The 24,094-nt window shown below is 42.3% G+C and overlaps 1 protein-coding gene across 1 annotated transcript in view; it reads left to right on the top strand.

Moving 5' to 3' along the window:
* The window catches only part of CD81 (CD81 molecule), a 58,548-nt gene continuing 34,454 nt past the window's right edge, over nt 1–24,094 (top strand). The window contains exon 1 of the mRNA XM_081205749.1: nt 1–253. Coding sequence (XP_081061875.1) covers nt 188–253 — 66 coding nt within the window. The 5' untranslated portion in view covers nt 1–187. The remainder of the gene's footprint in view (nt 254–24,094) is intronic.

The following is a 24,094-nucleotide window of genomic DNA, read 5'->3' as shown; positions in this document are numbered from 1 at the left end:
CGCCCGGGTCAGAGGGAGAGAAGGAGGGAGGAGAGAGGTAACGGGAACCGAGAGAGAAGCATCCTGGCGAGCTGGTGCCCCTGAAAACAACAGCGGAGCCCACCATCTGCAGCAGCAGCTCCTCCTCCTCCTGCTCCTGCGCTGAGAGACCAGGCCACATCCTTGCCGCCTGCAGAAAGCCGCCGCGATGGGAGTGGAAGGCTGCACCAAGTGCATCAAATACCTCCTCTTCGTCTTCAATTTCGTCTTCTGGGTGAGTCGCTTCGGCCGCCTTCGTCCCTCGCGCGTGGCCGCCGGCGGGAGCGAGGGCTGAGCCGGGCGCTTGTGTGTTGTTTTGGGCTTATCTCCCTTCCCGTGGCGGCGCCGCCGCCGCCTCAGCGCTCCCGATTCCCACCAAAAACAAGCGAGCAGCCTCGCCATGGAGCCCGCGCGGATCTCCTTTTTCCCCTGGCGCGCGCGAGAGGCGAGGAGGGAAGGAGCGGCGCTCGCTCTCCCGGCTTCCCACCTGACTGCGTCGGGGTCCGTCCCCCCCTCCTCCGTGAGGCTGGGACCCAGGGGATGTAAACAGCCACGATGTTTGTGTTTGGAGAGGAGGAGGCGGCGGCGGCGGCTCTCCTTTGGGCAAAAGCAAATCAAAGCGTCAAATAACACAGGATCGCGCGCCAGAACCGCGTTAAAGCATCTAGGCTTCCCCTTTACAAACAGTTCTGGTGGGGTGGAAAAGAGGGGCTGGGCATCACGGGCACCTCCTGGCAGAGCCTCCATGCCCCCAAACCGGCCAAATATACAGATACCAAACCTTGCCAGGGTTTTGACTTGGTGTGCGGTTTTGTAACGGCTGTTTTCACTTCTTCTGAAGTTCTGCTCGATCAATCAACTTTAAAGTTAAAGTGGGGGGGGGGAGGAAGAGAGAGGGACCGACAATTCTTTTTGGGTTGTTGTGGAAGCCGAGTATGACACACCGACGCCCGAGTCCAGACAGCAAGAGAATGGTTGGCTAGTCTGAGGCGCTGGAAGTACAGTATTTGAATAAATCTGGGCATTAGAAGTGCATGCAAATTTTGCCCTAGCAAATGTTTATGGGCGATGGGGGAGCATTAGTTTCCTGACTGGTAAACAGCTTTGGGAAACAACGACAACAACTTGCATCCGGTGTGATTTTGGGGGAGGGGGGCTATAAAGTTATGGGGGTTTTTGTGTGCCCAAAAATGGCATTCAAAGACCCCACTAATCTTATATTTTCTCATGCACTTAGCGGATTCTGAAAGCGATACTTCTCAAGTTGAGGCAGTTCTTTTAAAGGGGGTGGGGGGGAAGTGTCATGGGTGTGGGAGAAGGCACTAAAAATATTTGTGGGAAATAAGGATGTTTTAAAATGGATGACTTGCAGTGCCTTTCAGACTGCCTCTCGTGATCTCATCTTTCCTTCTTGGCTGCAGAATTTTGCACCGACCACACCCCAAATCTCAGAAGAATTTAGGCTTCTCTTGGGTTCCTGTGGCTTTGAGCTAAGAAGGGTTTCAAATCTGCTTATACCATATTTGATAGACATTGGAAGTTGAGGTGTACAAATCTGAAGGTTGCTGTTTACTTTACAAAAAGTAAAGTATTAACCCTGAAGGAAAAGGATATCCTTGGGGACAGGGTTGCTAATTTGGGGACTCCTTACAACTCCCAACGTTTTTTGCCAGTGGGAGCCACTAATGAGTTTATTCCAGGCATGCATATGAAACATATTTTTGGTTGAACACTTGTATGACCGATAGCCCCACCATCATAGTTGCCAGCATCAGTGATTAAAAAGCCCCAGGACCCACACATTTTAAAGAATATTTTTCTATAGGGAAAGTATTAGCTTGGAGAAGCATTGCTAAACCTAACTGTCATCCCTGCCACTCTTTAATGCCCTGTAGCATTGCTGCCATGCACCACTGCTCACAACCCAACCATCAAACCGCCAGGTTAACTTCAGCCACCTTTTGGATGATGTCATTGAATTAATCGAATGATAACAGCCTTGAACTGTAGTTGAGCAAGCAGGCTCATATCTCTTGTGTCTGCCGTGTGCTCATATAAGGGCACTGTGCTTGCTCTCTCTTTTAATGGAAAGGCTTGGAAGGTACAGAACAAAATCGTCTCCCTGTTGTTTACACAGATATTTAAGGTATAACCCTATGCCCTGTTACCCGGAGAGGAAGAAACAGAACTTAACGGGACTGTCTTCCGAGTAAACCTGCATAGAATTCTGCTGTTGGCATGCATTTGGTATGGAGGTTCCGTCATTCCCAGTGATTTTCTGGGTCATTTTGTCCTGCAGCTCTTATAGACTTAAAGAGATTAATTATTAAGCAACCCCTTTGTGCTCTTCATGCTAGAATTACCATTATTTCCCAAATGTGCCATGCTCCCTAAACCTATGGCCACTGCTATCCACTGGGCTGTGAAGAGAAAAATGAGTTGGGGAGAGGGAAGAGAAGTCTGGCTAGATCACAGCTGCCCTGGTCTGAGGCTTATAGTAATTCTGGCTCTACAGGTATCTGCCCCGGGGCTGCATCGCTTAAGCAGAAGACTTGAAACCTCATTGAGAAGAAATCTATGGCATACATTTTACAAAGTACCATATATGTATTCTGCAGGCCAACAACACTACCTTCTTTCCCAACCACTGTTTATAGACGGATTAGTTAACTCTCTTGGCACACAATGAGAGATTTGTCTAAGAATCTATTGTTTAGTGATTTGTTGGTGATGTATAACTGTGGTGTACTTCATTTTCCAGTAGTGGATTTATTAGGATTTGCAAATGTTTTGATTGCATTGCTTGCCTGTAAACCTATTACTCTGAGCTGAGCCCTTGCACTTTGAATCCTTCTAGAAATACATAGAAGTTTAATAATACATGTTATCTTATGATTCCAAACATTTTTGAGAATGCTTTTTTATAGCATAGCTGCACATAGCACTAATTTAATATGTGTCCCTTTGACTGGAAAGAATTCAAAGAATGCTTTTATTTTTCTTTGCTCATAGAATTAATTTGGGATGCTTCCTTTACCTATCTGGCTAAGAACAGCTCTCTCCTGCAAGATGCTTCCCTGCCACCATATATAATTCCTACTGACCACCTCTGAAAAATAGAATGTACAAACTTGTTCCTAAATTGATATATTTTGCTGTGGTGGGCTTTTTTGTTAGGTTTTTTTAATAAAAAAATAGTGCTTAAAATGATAAAAAATTTAAGTAGTTTACATAAAAACACAGCAGAATCCATTGCAACCATGATTTCAGAAATTGCAGTGAGAGTGTACACAGATGACGGTAGGTACAAAGGGTCATCCATGCAGCCCTTCATCTGAAGATGGACACAGAAGGACAAGTTGGCCAGCTTCCTTTTGTGAACCTCCCTTAGCTACCCTTATGGAAGCTCAGTTTTGTTATGACTAGGGAAAGCTCATTGTGACAAGGTTTTCAAAGCTTGTCGTCCTGGCTGTGAGAATATGATAAGAACTCAGGGGAGTGAATTAAAATAATAGTCTGCACCTGCATCCAAAGCATGATATGTGCTATAAATTCAGACCATTCCATTGGCAATAACCCTCCCATAGGAATGAAGAAACATAGCATCTCTAACTGTGTTGTGTGTGTCCCCCCCCCCCAACTTACTCCTTATCTTGAGGGCCTTTTCTTACCTTTTGTCTTAAACTTCCTGTTGTTTTAGTCTAACATTGCTCTAAGAATACAGAGCTGTATGGAAGTGTTGAAATTTAGCAGGAAGGATATATAAGCTATTGGGCACCCCATCTGTTCATGTCAGTCTTTTGTCATGTCGAAAACAGTGTTCAAAACTCCCATTGTTCTAGGCTCATTTTGGGACGGGGAATTTAATTAGCACAAGCAGTTTCTGATCTCTGGGCACAGTACTCCGCCTAAGATTTCAGATTAAAACTGCAGAGTGGAAGGAAAGGAAGACCTTTTTCTGCCTGCTCATTTCCAGCTACTCTCTGAAGACTGGAGAAGAGACCCTCTTAAGAATCTTAGGGGGGTGGGCAGAGGAAGGACTAGACCATGTGAAAAATGACATAATATTTTCATTCATTTTCAGCTTTGTATTCTTTGTATGTAAAAAAGTTTGCCTAGAGATTTTGTTGTTGCGCCTATAGCCTAGGTTTAAGGTGCTATTTAGCTCCTAGCTTTCATATCTCGGTTTCTAACACTGGTCGAAAATACTCCTTAATAAGGATTGTGGCTTTGTCATTTTTCCTATGACCACTTGGTTCCATCCACCACTGCTTGGCACATCTTCTCTTAAGCAATTACTCAAGAGAAATGCTTTCTGTCATAAAGGGAGTGTGGTCATCGGTGGTGGAGGCCTCTTTCCATTCTCTCAACTTCTCTAAGCCCACATCTAGATCACCTTAGGAGCATACAAAGGCTTTGTCATTAATGCATATTCATAATTTGACTTGCAGCTGGATTAGGAACAGTGCCCATTTAAAAGCTTTGTCTTTCAGGTGAGACAAAAGCTTTAGTGTAGGGTCTGCAATGACATGCATGATGAACACTCATGTGTGGATCAGATTCAACATGGGATCCTCACTAGCTGTGAGAAAGTAAGAGGCTACACAGAGTTTGTTCATGAAAAAAATGGTTTCTGTTAAGCCATTGCCATCTTCTTCCTCTACTTCTTGGATCTACCTGGAAAAATAAATGCTAAACTATCACTTCTTACAAAGTAACAGAAGTAGGGATTGGATCAAAACAAATGTGATGTTTAAAAAAGTAACCTTTGGGAATAGTGATCACAATACTTATTCTTGTTGTTTCAGTCCCAGGTAATGTCTTATGGGAAAATGAAGTAACCTGTGCAGATGATAGCCCTACTGACTTCCAGGTGTTTCTGGTTCTTAATTTAAGCAATTGCCACACCACAGAGTAGTTCTTCGTGTTGTAGAGCAGAGATGGGGGAACCTGTGACCTTCCAGGTGTTATTGGAAATTCATTGGCCCCGGTTGGCATGGCCAAAGGTCAAGGATGATGGGAATTGTACTTGAACATCTGGCAGGCCGCTGGTTCCCCACCCTGATCACTGAAATGATTGAATTAAAGCACAGCATTCATGGAGGTGGCTGGAATGTAAAAAATACAATCTTAGCAGCAATGTACATAGTACATATAGTGCAGCTTTTGCTGGTCTGTACAGACTATAGGTGGAAGCCAGGGTAACTCATGTCATATGTTTCGCCAAGAGGATGGCAGGGCAGAATCGCTGTACGTAGAAAAGAAGCGAGTAAGAGAGAAAGCTGATTTCCCGTTCCTCATAGAATTTTCATGGGTTGTACAAACATGGAATAAGTATATTGTGATATTGTATGAGAATGGGGGGGAATCGTAAGACAAACACAACTACGGTGAGTGTTAGGAAATAAATGCAGTGTGAAAAAGCTGTGCAAGAGTAAAAAGCCTGCATTGGGCCTTATATTCAGAGAAGGCCGCAAGAACTCCAGAAAAGTTAAAATGCAGATAAGCTTTGCTGTCTTTAAAAAACCCCTCTATTAATCAAAGCAGTCACTCAGCATGTCCCCTTGCTCTTGTTTCCATTTTGAATACAGACTCTGTGTGGATATGACAGGCTGCTTTAAGATTAGCAAACAGCCATTGCCAAGCTGCCTCTGGTGACTAAGAACCATCTTTGGTGGTTATGCAGGTGGGGAGAAGTAAATATCGTTTGTTTCAGGTTGTCCTATAACTGACTTTACATATAGCCTGGTTAGCACGACTTGTCTTCACTTCCATAATTGCTCTCATGCCACTTGGGGTGCATATAGAGGTTTCTACCCACAGGATTCCTCAGATAATGGCTTTTATTATATCAAGCCATGATACTCGGTCACTTGGGAGCTGTGTGGCTTGTGTGGTATATTAAATGTCCACTAGAAGAATGATTTGAGCCGAATCCTTTGCCCAGACCAGGATGGTTCCTCCCACCAGTGTGGGCATGAGGGTTTGGTGGGTTTGTGGGCTGGTAGGATTATTTTGTAGGCTAATGGATTTTGTGCAGTTGCTTTTGTTTTGTTGCAAGGATGATCTAAGCAGTGTTGCAAAATGTTTTTTGTCCTAGAAGTCGAACCATTTGAAGAGTTAACCTTACTCAAAAGTGGCGCCCCCCCCCCCCAAGTTCCATGTTACAAAAGCCAGTGGGAGCCAGAAAGATTCCCAAGACTAACACCAGACTGACTTGTTAGTATGCAAGGTTCCTCTCTCCCCTGCCTTCTGTAGCTCCCCACACTCATTTGCTTATCTGAGGTCTGGCATTGTTGGCAGCAACAAGTGTGAAGGAGAACAAAAACTTGGGCAGCTCTTTACAACACTGCTGGCATGTCAAAGCGAAACTTGTTTGGCGGTTTTAGAAAGAGAAAAGAAGTCCTTTAAGCATTCAGCTATATTCACTGACAAGAGACACACAGAAAAACCTGCTGGCTTCTTTGGTTTTACTTCTCAGATTTAGCTCCAGTGTAACTAAGTTAACAGCCTCCTTCCCTTCTTGTGCATTTTAGAATATAACAGTGCTTGTAAACTGGAAGAGCTTTCTCTGTCCGTGTAGTGGCATTTCTCTGGGCAGTAGCCAATGAAACAGTTCCACTAGCGCGAGTACTTTTGGCAGTGCAATGTACTTCCCCTCCCTCTCCTCAACACCACCCCCGAAATATGCACCACAAAATTGGGGGAAAACCCATGACCATTTAAGAGGGCATGTGGAAGGAGGGGAAGTTCCACTGTACAGTCAAAAGTGCTTGTTCTAGCATAACTGCCCCCTGTGCTAAACCCTTACAGTAGATTTTGCTCCTTTAAACTTGGCCACATGGATGAGGGATTATTATCAAGTGTTTGTGACCACAGCATATACTTGAAGGGGGAAATGAGTGGTGCAAGCTAATGGCCCTGGACATGGAAGTTTGAGTATTAATGTACAACCAAGAGTTAAAACCATGCTACCAAAAGAACATTTAGGCCTGGGTCAAAAGTCATTCTCCAAACCATTCTTAGGAAGTTTAGGTACATTCTGTAGACCACTATGCTTGTCCCACCTTCAGCTCTGAGTTGGCTCTTTCTAATCTTTTTTTGCAAGTCTGAACTGAGTAAACTGTTCAGTGCTAACTTCCAAGCAATGGACTGAGGTGAGTTCGCAAACCATTAGTTGGAAGTTGGTGTTAACCAGTCTGTCAAATTTCAGACTTCACAAGAGACCTGGAAGTAGAGGGATAGAGGGAGGAATGTGGGCCTGTTACACATTTCCCAATCCACAAAGCCATGATTTGGAACCTCATCTGACTTAGCAGGGGTCAGCAAACATTTTCAGCAGGGGGCTGGTCCACTGTCCCTCAGACCTTGTGGGGGGCCGGACTATATTTTTTTATGGGGGGGGATGAGCGAATTCCTATGCCCCACAAATAATCCAGAGATGCATTTTAAATAAAAGGACACATTCTACTCATGTAAAAACACGCTGATTCCCGGACTGTCTGCAGGCCGGATTTAGAAGGCGATTGGGCCGGATCCGGCCCCCGGGCCTTAGTTTGCCTACCCATGGACTCGAGCCTCAGTCTTTTAGTGTCTGTAGATTTCTTCATTTTTTTGGATTTGAAGAATCACTACATTTGTAGCATTGTTGTGAGAAACAAACTGCCTCTTAACTTTCATGAATAATTGTGGAGGGAAGCTTTAGCTGTTTCTCTTTAAACATAATCTGTTTCCTTTTCAAAGTAAAGAATTTAGGGCAGCCTTGTAATCAAAGTACATTCTTTATAGCCCTCCTGAAATTGTCCACTGCTGCCTAACAGAAGGAAGAGGGGAGGCAATTTTCACAAGCTTCTCTCAGCAGTCTTCTGCACCACTTCCTATGCTGTTCCACGGGGTCTTCCAAGCTTCCACAGCAGATTTTTAAGGGACGTGGAGTGTGCATGAGTTCTGGAACCAACCGTAGTTTGTAAACTTGAGAGTCTAGCATTTTCCCATCACTTTCCTTGCCACAAAAAGTGTGATCTTATGGGGAAGCAAGTTCTGCTGTTCAAGACCTACAAATGAACTTTGATAGCACAACCTGAATTTTCCAGGATGTGCATCAGAAAATAGCAACAGTCTCAATGGTCTAATTCTTAGTACTTTGACATACGAGTGCCAAGTCACTCCATTGAAAAGCACAGCAATTAGATTACTTTAGCTTAAATACTCAGAACTGTTGGAATGAAATACTGAAATGGCATTTAGGCATAAAATCACTTTTTGCCATTCCATCAATGGAACAGAATGTTTTAGTAGCTGTAAGGGTGTGGGTTTCCCCCTAAGACTGATTTTTGCTGAGAATCAATATGGTTAAGTACAGTCAGTTTAATCAGGATTATTATAACTCATATATTTTCTGAGCATGCTTCATACTGCCTCTTTTGTAAAAACTACCTTTCACCTTCCCTTCCAGATCCTGCATGTTTTAATACAGTAGAGAATGGATGGGGGACCCTTTTATGTAAAAAAAAACAAACTCCCCTTCAGTTAGGGAGAAACCTTTGACAAATTGCATAAATTAAACAAGAAGGAAATGTTTTAATTGTTGGACAAACCATGAGGCAAATGCTGCAGAATAATTATTTAAGGACTATGGGGAACTGGACAGTACCTGAGCAGGCCTAAGGGTTAGAGTGGTTTCCTTCTATTTCATTACATAGGAGCCTGCCTTGTACTGAGTCACATCTATTGTTCCCTATAGGTCAGTATTGCCTACAATGATTGGCAGTGGCTGTTCAGGGTTTCAGGTAGGAATCTTTTCCAGTCCTACCTGGAGATGCCATGAATTGAATCTGTGACCTTCTGCATGCAAGACGTGTGCTCTGCTGTTGCTAAAACTACAGCCCGTTGCAGGGGTTCATTTGGGCAAACTTCAAAACTAAATGGCTGGGGAATAAAGGAACAGTAAGAAATAATTTGCAGGAATGGAAAGAAGACTTGCAAGGGGACTTCTTACTAGTGAATCTCTTGGCCAAAACTCTTCCATTTGAAATACTCTCTAGTAGCATAAAATATGGGTGACCTTAAAAATCATTTATTGCTTGCACAAAGTTCTCTGGTTCAATCTCTGGCATCTCCAGCTAAAAAGAATCAAGTAGCAGATGATGGGAAAGATGCTTGTCTGAGACCCTAAAGACCCAATGCCAGTCATAGTAGGCAATGCTGGACACAAAGCCTAAGTTAAGGCAGCTTCCTAAAATTGACCAGCTGCCAATTTCTAAAATCAAGGTCATGCCCCGTTGAGCAATTCCGCTCATTGTGGCCAGCACAGTATCTTTAAATGTACGTTGCAATCTTGTTGAAGAAGAATAAAATGCTTTCTGTTTAGGTTCTGAAATGATTAACCGAACCTTTGTTTTTAGAAGAATACAAACTCATTTTCCCCTCCCCACGTGCAAATGTGCCAATGTTTAATAATTGAAATATTGTTTCCTGATAAACAGTATGTACTGTTGAGTCTCTGGTGTATAGATTGCTTCCCTCATGGATGGGGGGGGGGGGCTTGCCCCAGTGTCTTATCTGTTCTTTCCGCTATTAGTTATAAATCTGTCACAGATATCCCAGGGAAGTGTTGAAGACTGCCAGTGCAGTAGTAGCTTTGGCTATGATCCCAACCATTCTGATGTGGAAGGTCAAATTATTGGACTGGAATTATTTCCATGCAATATGTGTTAAGTAGGAATCAGTTTGAACTGCTTCTTTTTCTATTCATGTTACCTCTTTATGATGATTTCTTCTTCGTTTATATTATGGGATACATTTATGGGATTTTTTCTTTTCTTTTACATAGAGTAGTTGGGGATCTAGACCTATAGAATCATAGAATCGTAGAGTTGGAGGAGACTCTGAGGGTCATCTAATACAGCCCCCTGCAATGCAGAAATCCCAACTAATGCATCCATGGCAGATGGCCATCAAACCTCTGCTTAAAAACCTCCGTGGAAGGAGAGTCCACCACTTCCCAAGGGAGCACTGAAAAGGCTTCTCAAAGCCAGTAATCATTTCAAGAAGACTAGAATTTAATCCTAAATAGCCCCAAATACCATAACCAGAAGATCCAAATTCAAGATAGGCGAGACAAATGTTAGGCCTGCCATATGTCAGGATAATTCCTGACATGTCCTGGTTTTTGTGTATAGCGGCGGTGGCGGGGATTTTGCTGAATTGGCAAAATTTCAGGGAAAACCTGAATGTATGGCAACATGATGGAAAAAAACAATTTTGGTGTCTTTCTAAAAAATATGAAATATGGCAACCAAATTTGGAATGTTTTGCTATTGTTAAGAGTATTTTTATTTTTGTGGATAGGGAGAGGATTCCTAAAAGACTTACCCACATCCACTTGTTCAAACCATAATTAGTTAGGTATGGTCTCTCTGGCCAGGTGAAGTCTATTTGTGGATAATAGGCAGCTCAAGGACGGCTTGTTTTGCTATCTAAGCTGTTTGGCTATCATGAATTCCCTTAGTCCCTTTAACAACGTAAAGTAAGTCTGTTGGATGATGAGAAGCATCATGGACACATTATCATTGTTATTAATCACCTTCCATACAGGTCTCAAGGTGATGTACAAAATACAATTAGAAACAACCCAATTTAAAACAGCACAAAAAAATAAAGGCAGATTAAAATAAAATAAAAATACAGAATAGGAGAGAGACCATTCCATCCAGCTGAGAATGCTTGTTGGAACAAAAGCATCTTCTGGAAGGTGCAGACAGTGGACCCTTGTTATATTCCACAGAAAGCCCTGCTTTGAGCCTCACACTTCTAGGAATCAGCTAGTAGTTTCCTACTCTTATTCACTTGAAACTCACCTTAAAGATTAATGTGGTTTATTTTCAAAGTGCTGCCGTTTTCAGTAGAAGTGTTTTTATTTTGTCAGCTTGTGAAAATTAACATCCTAATGATCCTTGGTCCAAGCGGTTAATTGAAGGCCTCCAAGATAAATTACTGAGATTAATAGTCACCTTGTATCGAAGTGTATCTGTTCCCATCCTCAGTTTAATTACTGTTAAGTAACAATTGGGTTGCACCACATTTCCCAGAAAAATTAAACCAGAGATGGCACAAAGGTAGAATAACAATTTCAGTCTAAGGTGTATCAGTACGCTAGCTTTCCAGTGATTGGGAGATTGCTAACTCTCACTGTGAAAAAAGGATCATGACTCAGCAGTTGTTGCAGTCCCAGTTAAAGTGTTCAATGCCTATCTGTACATGCAATTTTATTATGTAAACATAATTTTATTGCCATTTTTTGAGAAATGTTAATTTATGTAAATGGCATGTAGTATAGAAACTCTGTTTTGAAAGAATGCGAACATTTCACAGTATTGTGACTTTTGTATCATTTCTGGCAGATGAAATCAGACCTTGTTATTTGTGTCTTGAGTATGGAAAGGACGGTGTTCTTTCTGTGTTTAAGGGATCTTCCACTTATTCGTATTTGTGGAAACTCAGTGCTGTAACAATGCTGTCACTGCGTCTGTCCATTTGTGTGGCATCACAAATACTTCAAATACAATCCAAATACTTCCTCGTGGGAAGACTCTCTTGTCCTCCTCATCCCAGCGTGAATTTGCCAAAACAACCTCAGCCTGCTAAGGACAACAGTGTCAGATTTCCTGCTTCAGATTTTAAAAGTCCTTGCTAATGTAGACAAAAAACGTTAAGGTTGTTCATGAACTTTCTCAGACGAATGGTTGTCCCAACTTGGCAGCTGTGAAGAACTGGTGAAACTATTTTATACCCGTGCATTCCAGTTTTCTTCCCTCTGCTGTTAGTCAGCTATACAACACTGAGAGTAGTACTTCATATAATTCAGTAGCAAGATGAATATGTGTTACCTCAAGATGTAATCAAAGCACACATGTGCTTGGATGTGAGTGGTTGGCAGCTCGGGTTGTAGATGCCTATTGTGGATGTACCATGAGTCTCAAATCATCTCATGCAGCTGAGGGCTTCTTGCAGATGTTGTCTCATCTGGAGGTTAATATCATATGATGTAAGAATTAGCCCGTTACTCTAGTGGTTGTACCTACCCTTTCAGACTCTTTTTTTCTGTGACATATTAGGCAGGCATCTTCTATCCTTTTGGTGCCTCTTGACCACCTTCCTTTTTCAACAAGCCTTTTAAGCAGAATTTTCTGCCCCTGTCTGTATCTGTATCAGGCATGAAATTATTTATGTATACATTTATATTGTTGATGTTTTTATTATTAATTGCTTTGGAATGTTTTATGGGAAGCAATTCATCAACATCAACAGCAAAACAAACAAATAAAGGAATAAAAGCTCCCACGGGCCTGTTTGTTGCAACACCCAGAAAGGACTTTTGAGTGTGCTTTTTGAGTATCACGGAAGACCTGAGGGCTTTGTTTTTCTTTTCTCTGCTCCCCTGGCATGGCTATAGCTCTGCTCTATAATGCAATTCTTGTGTTTTAATATACAGTGTGCAAGACTTTTAACTGAATAATGTGATGATTAGGGCTGGGAGATACCTGGTTTTCAGCAGCACAATATATCACCAGTTAAACATTTTGATATTTTGATATATCACGATATCTGAAATAAGGCTGGAGCTATGGAGAGGTGAACACGGTAATGTCCTGGCAACTGCTACTACTTATGGGTCTAAGTCTAAAATTGATCATTTTTTACTTACCTTTAACACATTGTTACAACTATTGATGTTATAGTACTGCTGTACCAGTAATGTTTAAATTAGCACATTTTCTCTTAAGTTAAAGCTGTAGAAATGATTAGTAGCATAGATATCAAAGGTTCCCTGAAAATTTAATTACATTATTAAACAAGAAAAAAGCAGATCTAATGTCACACTTTTAGATACTCAAATATTCAACAGCAGAGTAGGGTGGGGGGATTTCTTTGACTCTGAAGCAACTTGAAAGCCACAATCACACACAGAGAGGAGGAGGAGGAGGAGGAGGAGGAGGAGGAGGAGAAGAAGAAGAAGAAGAAGAAGAAGAAGAAGAAGAAGAAGAAGAATCACAGAGCAAGGAAGGAAGCAACTTGGAGGGGAAAGAGTTAACAAACAGAGAGTGCAAGAGAAACACTGCAGGGCTGACAGAGCTAAAAAAACATGGGATAAAGAAAGGGAGCTGAAGAAGCCTTTCTCCACAGACCCCTTCACCTCCAGGAAAGTTCCTTGCCATAGTGTCATGGCTCCAAATGAAACATCAGCTGGGCACACCAACAGAGGGAAGAGGGAGTCAGGGAGACACTCACACACCCACACCCACACAAGCAGTACAGTTTTAACAAGGGGCTGGGCTGCCACTTACAGAAAGCAAAGTGTGAAGTGTGGGTTGGGTTAATAAAAAACCCCGGTGCTTTTTGCAGGCTGCTTCACAAAAACAAATGCACCTCACACCACACCAGTGGGAGGGAGGAGGGAGACACACATACACACTAGCACACCCACAAGCAGTACACACACGCAGAATGACAGAAGAGGGTCAAATGACAAAGGAAGGTGTCTGTTTTTTTACTAACCTGTTTATGTTTCTATGGGGGAAATGAGTTCCAGAAGTCTGAACCTGTAGGCTTCCCCTAAGCCAACTACCAGCCTGGGGCCTTGAAGCAAGAAACTTGAGGGAAGAAGTCCCTGCTTGCTGGCTGGATGGCTGGGGAGACGGAGAGCTAACCATTTCTTAAAGCTCCGCTTGGCGATACATATCTGCTTGGCGATATTTGAGTCAGCTTGCTGTAGTAATTTGTAGAGTTTTGCTGCTGCTGCTGCTGCTACAGAAGATAGGGAAGGTTGAGACTCACAGTGACTGCTAAACCGGCTCTCAAAGCTCCGTTTGGCGATATCTGCTGGGTGATTTTTGAGTCTGCCTGCTGTAGTGATTTGTAGCTATTTCTTGATGCTGCAGAAGGCAGGGATGGAGGTTGACTGAGGTGGAGTTAGCAAGGGCTGCACACGCAGGAAGAAGCATTGGCTTCCTGTTTTTTTCCAATATTGTGAGTTTTGAATACCACACAAGCAATATGCAATAAATTGCAAAGTCATCTTTTAAAAATTGGTTATCACGATTTGATCTAAAACCTGATGCCAGATGCTATATCAATTTATAGCACAGCCCTAGTGGTGATAGGTTTCCTTAGGGAAACTGCAAAATGAAATCTCTGAGCCACTCAGCCCATCAGGCAAGCATGAGTAAGGTTATTGCGTACATTTAAGGTTCTTGTGCACATTTACCTCTACCCCTGTGGGACAGGGATGGTGCTGTGGGTTAAACCACAGAGCCTAGGACTTGCTGATCAGAAGGTTGGTGGTTCGAATCCCCGCGATGGGGTGACCTCCTGTTACTTGGTCCCTGCTCCTGCCAACCTAGCAGTTCAAAAGCACGTCAAAGTGCAAGTAGATAAATAGGTATTGCACCAGCGGGAAGGTCAACTGCGTTTCCGTGCGCTGCTCTGGTTCACCAGAAGTGGCTTAGTCATGCTGGCCACATGACCCGGAAGCTGTACACCGGCTCCCTCGGCCAATAAAGCGAGATGAGCACCGCAACCCCAGAGTCGGCCACAAATGGACCAAATGGTCAGTGGTCCCTTTACCTTTACCTTATCTCAACCCCCAGATCCCCAGTTGAGTTGTGGGTCTCCTGCGATTAATGGCAAAACAATGCTTTCTGTTGCATTCTTCTATTTTAACTCTGCCTTCTGTCTGGTATCTTTCTTGATGTTAATATTAGTGCAAAAACGCAAAGAAACCAGGAGATCATCAAAATATTTTGTACTTAACATTTTTCCACTTCACAGCTTTCTCTTCATTTCAGGCAATACCTTCTGTCTTGTCACTGCCTTGCTAGTTGTTCCCCAAATGTCCACACACACTACAACAGATGCATGAGCCATCTTAAAACCTGCAGAAATTACATGGACCATAGGAACAAAATACTAAGTTGCTGAAGCAGAAAAACATTCTCTCTTGTGTGTGAACCAAGTTGAAATAAAATGGCCAGGATGTCAAAAGCACTCAGATCTGGAAGTCAAGACCCAGTGCTGAACGTGGAGACAAGACAGAACTTTTAGGAATAATGGTAAAAACTCATTCATTCAGAACGGTGGTTCAAAAAGTAAATATGGTCTGCTATGTGACCTCCAGCACATCAAGCCAAACTTTTGAAATTTCTTCATTCCAGGAAGGTTAAGAAAACTTGACTGTTTGAAGGGGGTGGCAGCAACTGTTTAATTAGAAAGACATGAATCTGCTTTTTACTAGCCCTTGGGGATAAAAACAATTGCCCTTATTTGCGCTAACTATATCATGTAGAAAATGCTCGCGTAAACTGGTTCTTTAAAGAGCTTCCCCCAAAGCAACTTACTCTTTATTTACAAAGGAGCAAAGCATCTGGTGTTCAAAAAAGATTAGATCGTGTCTGCTAGATTAGTATTTCTAAATTGAGGCTAGATAAATCATTATGGTGTTTTTTTAGTAGCATTAATTAGCTGCTAGGACAAACTACCATGTGATGTAGCAATTATCTATCACTTGTAGTCTTTAATCAAGTTAGGTTTGGATTGAAGTAGAAGAAATTATCTTGGTTGTATAAACAAAAGACTAGTTTCTGAGAAATTGGGTGTGATGGAACTGAGAATGCTAAAACAGACTTCCTAAGGTTTAAATCTAGTTTGGGCCTGAGGTGAGAAGGGCAAGCATTTGAAGAAGTGAGGAGCATGGCTCCCAAGCAGCTTCCTGAGTTGAGGTAACTTATGCGGACAGAGAAAGATGAGAGGGTAGAGGTGGTTGAGGTAGGAATTCCTCCCTTCTCTTCCCTGCCCCTCTGAGTTTTGAGGAAAGAATGTGATTTAGAGAAGGATTCCAAATTGATAATCTAGCAATGCTGCAATAAGGAGAAGCTTATCACAGGGAGGAGTTCTGGTGTGCTGTGGGGCAGAGGCAGAAACGGAATGGATATTCACCATTTGAAGCACTGGGAGTTTGGTTCCCATGTTCTCGTAACTGTTTTTCCAAGTGTCCTTTAGGTAGACTGATGCAATCTCAAGAGCCAGTCAAATTTTTGGCCCCATGGATCCTAGCTGGCCAATTTCATGTAGCATTATCAAGTTTACTTTTCCTTCTCCCGCCTCTCCCCATCACACCAAACTCAAGAATTTGTTCCATATTTGTGTGTAAAAGAGCTGTTGCAGTTCTTTCCGGGAAGCAATAAATCTTTGGCTGGAGAAAAGGCAATAAAGAAGGCACACAAGAGATGACTTATATGATGTTGCATGCACAGGAACTCACATGCAGTCATGGGTAGCTTTTAAACCCTTCCTTACACAGCCTGCAAAGCTGTGTCATCTGTGCACTGTAAACTGATTTCCTTCCTGGCAATTTCCTGTCTGCCAACACTGTGGCCTTTCTGTAGGATTTCTTTATAGAACCAGCCAGGACCTTACATCACCGTCCTCCTTCCCTGCCCTCACTTCCCTGTAGGACAGTGATAAATATCTGACCAGGGCTACTTTAGTACACAATCTTATTTTTTATTTTATTTTTACATTACTACTATTATTAGTAGTATTTTATTTATGTATTTATATCCCACCTTTTACCTTATGGGGAAACACCCAACAACTATTCAACTAGGTAATAATCATATACCAAAAGACTGCTGAATAAAAACAATCCAAAAGCAGCAGACAAAATAGGATGGCATTCAGCTAAGTTTTGCTCTAAGTAGTCTCACAGAAATTAATGAATATGAGTAAGGTCCATTAATTTCAATTGGTCTACTCTGAGTATAACTTAGTTGCCTTTCACCCATAAGAATCCCCTCATTTCCACTCCATCTTTCTCCTGCAGCATTGCAGATATGTTATCATCTAAGAGAATTATGCCCTTCCCCAACAGCAGCCTCCCACTCTGTGGTGTTAGGGCCTGTTAAGGCACTAGTATTTCATCCCCTGGATTAGAATGAAGTTCTCTTTCTGATAGACCTGTTAAAGAGCAGGTTCTCTCCCTCTTGCAGGTTTCAGAAAATCCCACCAATTTAAATGCAGGTTCTCTCTGTAGTGGAAGGAGCAAGGTATGGTAGAAGGGAAAGCACATGTAAGCCTGAGGTCTGCTTTCTGATCTCACCTTGGGTACCATCTTTTAGAAAACACATTGTCTGAAAAGAACACCAGTGGCTTCTCTTGGAATACTTTACAACTTGTAACTTCCTTGTTGAATGTGTCTATCCAAAACCAGTCTGTTCTCAGACTGAAGTCCTAATGGTGCTGGAGAGGGTTGCACTGTTACTTCTCAAATTTTGGACATGGTGCTATCTGTTGATACCCTGTAAATTGGCATGAGTGAATATAGTTCTTGGGTCAGGGATACTTGGCCTCAAATTTTGCTCGGTCACGGAGCTCCCTGGGTGGTCTTTGCAGATAGGGTGACATAAATCGCATGAAGGATGCCCTGACCTCCTTGAAAGAACAAATGTGATGAGTAATTTTGCCTTGTGTTGTGTGTTCATTTCCTGTCAAAGAACTTTGTGCCACCACCTTTCATGATCTAACACAAGGGTTGGCAAAGCTTACCAGGCATTGGCCAGATCACTTCTGCGGAGATCCGTGTGCCAGACCGGCACAGCACAATGCCGGAAATTACGTCTGCGCATGTGCGTGGCGCCAGAAATTGCTTTGCACATGCCCAGATGCCAAAAATTGCACCTGCACAGAAGTGATTTTCGGTATCTGGGCATGCACAGAAGCGATTTCCGGAGCCATGGAAGAGAGTCCCCGTGCCGCGCCGGTTTAGCGCAGCACGTGGGGACTCGGTTTGGGGGTGGCTTGAGCCGGTTAAACAGCCTCCGTGGGCCTTAGGTTGCCGACCCCTGGTCTAACACCCAGTTTTCCATTTTCTATCATGCCTTTCCATTAAGAAACTTTCACAGTGGCATACATTTTAAAGCAAAAACAGTAAAATGTTGTTAAGAAATAGTAAACTCAAGTGGCAGTCCTGAAAAAAGAGATACAGTTCCATCATAGATTAAAAACCTCCTATAATATAATATAATTTGCCTGGTGCCATAATGGCGTAGATGAAAGCTGCACCTCCCTGGGGAGAGCACTCCGTAAGTGGGCTACTTTCTGGTAAGTCACTCTTACTAGGAAGAAGCATTTAACTTTGTAGACTTGGGCAGAGCTGTCTGGCCACAAACATTCTCTTTTGTAGCTTTCTCCTGAGATGCTGGTCAGAATTACCCCAAGCCCTGGAGAATGAGCATGGCAGTCTGCCATAGTACCCATGGGAAAAGAAGAAAAGGGAAGTGGGGATGTATACCTGACCTTAAGTACCTAGAGAGCTAGTCAGGAATGGAGAACTCTGCCTTTTGCCTCCCGTTCAGTATTCTGTGTCAGTAAGGCAGACCCATTCCTTGGTCCACAGAAGTGTGAAGCTGGTCCTTGAAAGTGTGGGGCAAAAAGAGGGTCTTGTTGGAGCTGTGAGCGGTGCAGCCACTGAAAATCTGGGGTTTAAGCATTACTCTGGCCCAGTGTAACTCTATGGACAGGGGAGGGGTTTCCTGAATGTGTGAGTGTTACAACCTTTCTATGTCTTTGTGCAATTGTTTATTTCCTGCAAGTTCCTGTCTGTCACCACTCTATTTACACCGATAAGGTTGACGTGGAAAGGACATGATTCTGGTTATCTGAATATTCTTTGAATCATGAGTTTACCTTTGGAGTTCTCTAAAGAACTTACTGTCTATGGGGGGTGGGGAATCTTACAGGAGGATTAGCGCCAATACTAATATTAAGTATTAGGAAATCAGGATACTTATGCATACTTTCCAGCTCACATTTAAGATAAGGACTAGTAGCAGGGTCTAGAGAGTTCATAATGGGGTTTCTTTTTATATCAAGTTATGCCTATTATCCTGATGCCATGATCTACAAGAACAAACCATAGAAAAAGTTCACATTGACATCCATCATTACAGTAGCTTCCTACCTAGAAGGACAAAATTTGGGGCTGCCGCCGTAGCAGAGCCCCCACCTCCCATAAATGCTCCTCTCTGCTGGCAGATTTTGGCACAGAGGTGACTATGTACCAATCTAAACCCCCCCCCCAAAGCCATCACAATCAGGAGAGGGGTTCAGATTGCAGCCTTAGCCCAGGAAAACTTATTTCACAATTAAATGTTAAGCCTTACAGGTATCACAATATTTGTTATTCTGTTACTATAAAAACAACACACTCTGCTAATGCTCTAGAAGGGTCATTCCACGTCAGTTCAACGTGGTCATGCCGCCCACCGTCTCGGATTTTAATGAAACTTGGTGTACACCATTCCCTTATGGTTGAAAGAACCCCCCTTAATTTCCCCCTCTATCTCAAACAGTTTTAATTTTATAGAACTTCAAAGTTTCGTGAAATCTGTGTTTCTGTCCCTCTTGAGATCCTCGGCCTTGTGTGCATTTTATCTTTTTTCTCCATAACCAATGATCAGATTTCTTTGAAATTTAACACAAAGATCAATAACCTGATGAAGACTTCAGGAAAAAATAAACCAGCACTCAAAAGATTTTATAAATGCCTTAAAAATGTATAAATGTAGCTTTTTTGGTGGAAAAACTAGGTTTAGAAAACCTAAATTTTCAGCGTTAGGGTACAATGCATTCAAAAGTTTTTGATGGTGGAAATTATTGCAAAGATATGCTCTTTCTCAACAAAGAATAAAATCTTTGGGTCTCTTATGTCTTGGAACAAAATTTTATGTTTTTTGGACATCGTGGGAGAAAAATGGCTACTGGGTACAACTTTCCTACAATCCATAGCTGTAATAGAAAAAAATAATGAAACAAAGTTCATCTTAAAATCTAAAATAATATTGGTTATTACAGGGTTGTTTTTTTCAAAAGTGCAGGCTTCGTTTTCATTTTTGCGGCATTGTTCTCTGTGTCAAATTTCGAAGAGATCAGATCATTGGTTATGGAGAAAAAAACACACAAAGTTCTAAGGCACTTTCATTTTTGAGAACAGTCTCTATGCTGCAACATATAAGGAAGGGTTGCGGATAATTCTGGGTGTAGGGCAGTCATTTGCTTCTCTCTCAGTCCCTGCTACCCTCCCTTTGTCCAAAGCTGCTTTCCCCACAGAACTGCAAATTGCACGCTGGATATAAAATAAATTTTATATGTGATTAATGCTATACAGTGCTTGAGTGCTCTGAGAGGATATAAAGGGGTTTAAAATGCATGTTTTGTAAAAGAAAAGAAAAAAAGGGGGGAGACCCCATGACCTATTGTAGGTTATCTCCTTGTTTATAACCTCACATTCTGATTTACTGGCATTAATTAAAATTGTCCTGGCTTGGGCTTGCCGTGTTAACAATGTCTCCCTAATAACCATGCTCGCATGCGTCACACAATGGACAGATACCTCTTGCATGCATGCGTATCTGCTACCAGTTACCACAAGGTTCCTGTGAGATTTCACAGTTCTGACCAAAACGTTGAGCTGTTCCTTCAGCACAAGTGAAATAAAGGCTGCACTTTGCTCTAAGTGTTCCTTCAGCACAAGTGAAATAAAGGCTGCACTTTGCTCTAAGTGAAGGAAGTTGCTAGGATATTTCATGGCATCTTTCCCATGTTCCGAAACCTTCATTAGTCTTAAAGAGCCAGATGCAGATATGAGATTGGTATCCAGATTTTTCACTCCCCCTAACAGCAACTTCTCTAAAGCTTACAGGAATGTATTGCATTCCCTGCTTGGTTGTCTCTTTTCTTCTTGTTGGAAGAGCCATAAGTGAGGGTGGTTTCAGTAAGCCCACTGAAACTAATGTCTTATTAAATGAGCGTACAAAATCTGGTTCTGATAGTTACCAAAGAGAAGGTTCTATATATAGGTGCTGCTGAATTAATTAACTTGGAATTTGGTGAACTGGACTCTGGTGAATTTTCTCAGGGTAGACTTTCAGAGATCAGATGCAGGGTGGGACAAACCCATCGCATAGAAAACAATGAAATGTAGCAGGTTGTTGTGGTAATCACATTCTATTTCAGTGCCACCTTTTTTCGTGCTAAAACATTGCTGTGTAAACAGGAAGGGCGAATGCAGGGTTTCTCTAAGACACAGTATATCTGGGGCTGCAATCTTAACTTGCACTTACGTCCAAGTAAAACATGGTTAGGCTCAAGTTTTTGGGTTGCAATCCTACACACATTTACTTGAAGAGAAGTTGCATTGCAATAAGTGGGACTTTGCAAATAGATATCTTTGGCATAAGGACAGGAAATTTATCCTCTAAATCCTTTTGAAATTTTGACAGAAGACTCTGTTTGAGAATAAAAGTGAACAGAAAGCAAGGACATATTTACAGGCTGTATCCACATTATGTTTATCTAGAAAGCTGGATTTAAAAGTGTATAGCGGGCTTCTCCAGCTGCCTTTCTGTCTGTCTACAGTTTGTGGTCCCATTTTCCCACCACAACCTGCTGATATTTCCACCCTCCTCTGTCTCCTTTTCATCTAATTATGCTGAGCGTCACTGCTATCTTCCTGATCCATTCTGTAATATGTACAGTGGTACCTCGGGTTACAGACGCTTCAGGTTACAGGCTCTGCTAACCCAGAAATAGTACCTCAGATTAAGAACTTTGCTTCAGGATGAGAACAGAAATCATGCGGCGGCGGTGCAGCGGCACTGGGAGGCCCCATTAGCTAAAGTGGTACCTCAGGTTAAGAACAGTTTCAGGTTAAGAACGGACCTCCAGAACGAATTAAGTTCTTAACCCGAGGTACCACTGTATTCTGCTGGTTTTAAAAGTAGTTGGAGCATGTTTCAGTAGATCATATTGGAAGAGTTTGAATTATGGGGTTGTCCTGTTGAAGCATGGACCGTACTGCTTATGTGCGGACACATGCAAGCAAACACAACCAAAGTCTTTTGCTCATGAAAAGTAAAAGTATGTTGATGTGTGTGGGGGGGTGATCAGGAAGCTCCATCCATCTGCAGAATGGAAGGGGAGGGTAGCTTTGTATAAAGCAGTGGACAATAAGTTAGAATGTATATAACAATACATAAAATCTGCAGTTCAGTCTTTGACATTGCACGCAATGTTATTTATTGGATGTATATCTCATAAAGTACTAAAGGTTTGGTGTGGTTTGTTTGTTTGTTTTTTTACAAAATCTACATGCTTGAATATACCATTTAAAGAAAAAAATCTGAGCAGGAGAGACTGACTTTGGTAACTTTCTTTAAAAGAGAGAAAAAGAATGAGACTCTTTGGTGACTGTGAAGTGTGTACATGGGACAAGTGTTACATTTGTGCTCTTCTGCAGACATTACCCATTTGCCTCCCACCAGTTTTCCCATGAGAAACGGAACATTGCACTGTTTTCTAGCTCTGCAGTGTTGCTCAGGCAGCTGAAGCATTATCTTATTTGGAATATGGAAAACAGAATTGGACACCTGGAACAGCAACTGGAAAAAACAGTATGCCAAAGATCAGACCCATTGCAGTGTGTTTTCAATTTGTCAGAATTCTTGCCGACTCTGAGTGGAAAAAGCAAAATTGCAGTCTGCGCCAGTGTTTAGTTTTCCTCTTGGGTTTTTTCTTTTTTATGAGCAGCTCAGGGCTGTTGTTTTGTTTGTCAGATGGTGAAGTAGAAGCCAGAATTATGGTGGACTTGCCACATGTGTACACACTGTGCCTTTAAATCACATTCAAAGATGGGGAGGGAGGGGAATGCTCCTCACAAACAGCAATGTATAATACTAAACTCTGCTTCCATCTTCTTTAGCGTGATTTCTTTCTTTCTGTACTGCAGAGGGAGATTCAGTGCAGCTGTACCACGTACCCCTTTTAACAAGCTTGGCCCGGGCATTTCCCATACTTTGTCTCATTTTACCTTTCTTCTCTCAGCTGTTCAGTGTCTTTTGGAGTCCAAATTTAAATATCCTTCATACCATGTTTACAGTGGTACCTCAGATTACATACGCTTCAGGTTACAGACTCTGCGAACCCAGAAATAGTACTTCGGGTTAAGAACTTTGCTTCAGGATGAGAACAGAAATCGTACTCCGGCGGCAGCAGGAGGCCCCATTAGCTAAAGTGGTGCTTCAGGTTAAGAACAGTTTCAGGTTAAGTACGGACCTCCGGAACAAATTAAGTACTTAACCTGAGGTACCACTGTATTTTGAAAAACTAGACTCAGTTGCCATGATTTTTGAATTGCCTTGCTTTTGAAAATACCACTCCTTGAATGGAAGAAGCTATAGGAAAAACTGTGAGACTATAATCCTGGTCTGGTATATCAGAGAAAGAACCGGTATTTTAAAACTGGATATATCTTGTAGCCGGTAAAGACGTTGCACTGGAGAAAGCTACAGAGATGTGAGATGTGGGGAAATGATAATGTTTTTGCGGCACAACCCCAAGTTTCCACAGCATCACCTTATGCCAGGTGCATTACAGCACTTCGGTGCACACCTGAATTATGCAGTTAAAATATAAAGGCTGTGTTGTTGCAAGGCTAAAAATGAAAAGGAAGAGGAGAGTGGTGGCAGAAGGATGAAGTAAGTGGTGGCCAGGTTGATTGTATCCACCACTCCATGTTCACCTTACTATGAGTGTACAAATAGGAGTGGATGAGTGTGTGGCTGTTCTTTGTGGCTTTTGGTGTTGTCCATATCCAGACTATGGCTTGCTTGCTTGCTTGCTTCAAACAAACCACATGTGGTAAGCCAGAAATCAACCAAGGTTTTGTTCTTGGCTTATTTCTGGCATACTGCTAGTTGGACACACCTGACAAAATAAATTTGAAAAATAAAAATAATGAGAAGCCACGCTGTGACTTTTTTGAGCCCCAAAGGTGCTCCATGGGGGAGAAGCCCATGGCAGGAAGTAGGTACATTGGTACTTAAAGCAGTATACAGCATAGGGCTCATCTAGACTTGTGCTGGTTCCATGCCTAGAAAGCATGAGTCTGAGTGGTTTCTGCTTGTCATGCACTTTCTAGGCATGGGTTCGAGCAGTTTTGCCCTTCCCCCACCTCTTTTCCTTG

The sequence above is a fragment of the Podarcis bocagei genome (assembly GCF_964188305.1).
Source record: "Podarcis bocagei genome assembly, chromosome: 1".
NCBI classification, from domain to species: Eukaryota; Metazoa; Chordata; class Lepidosauria; order Squamata; family Lacertidae; genus Podarcis; species Podarcis bocagei.
This window is presented reverse-complemented; position numbering and strand designations above follow the sequence as displayed.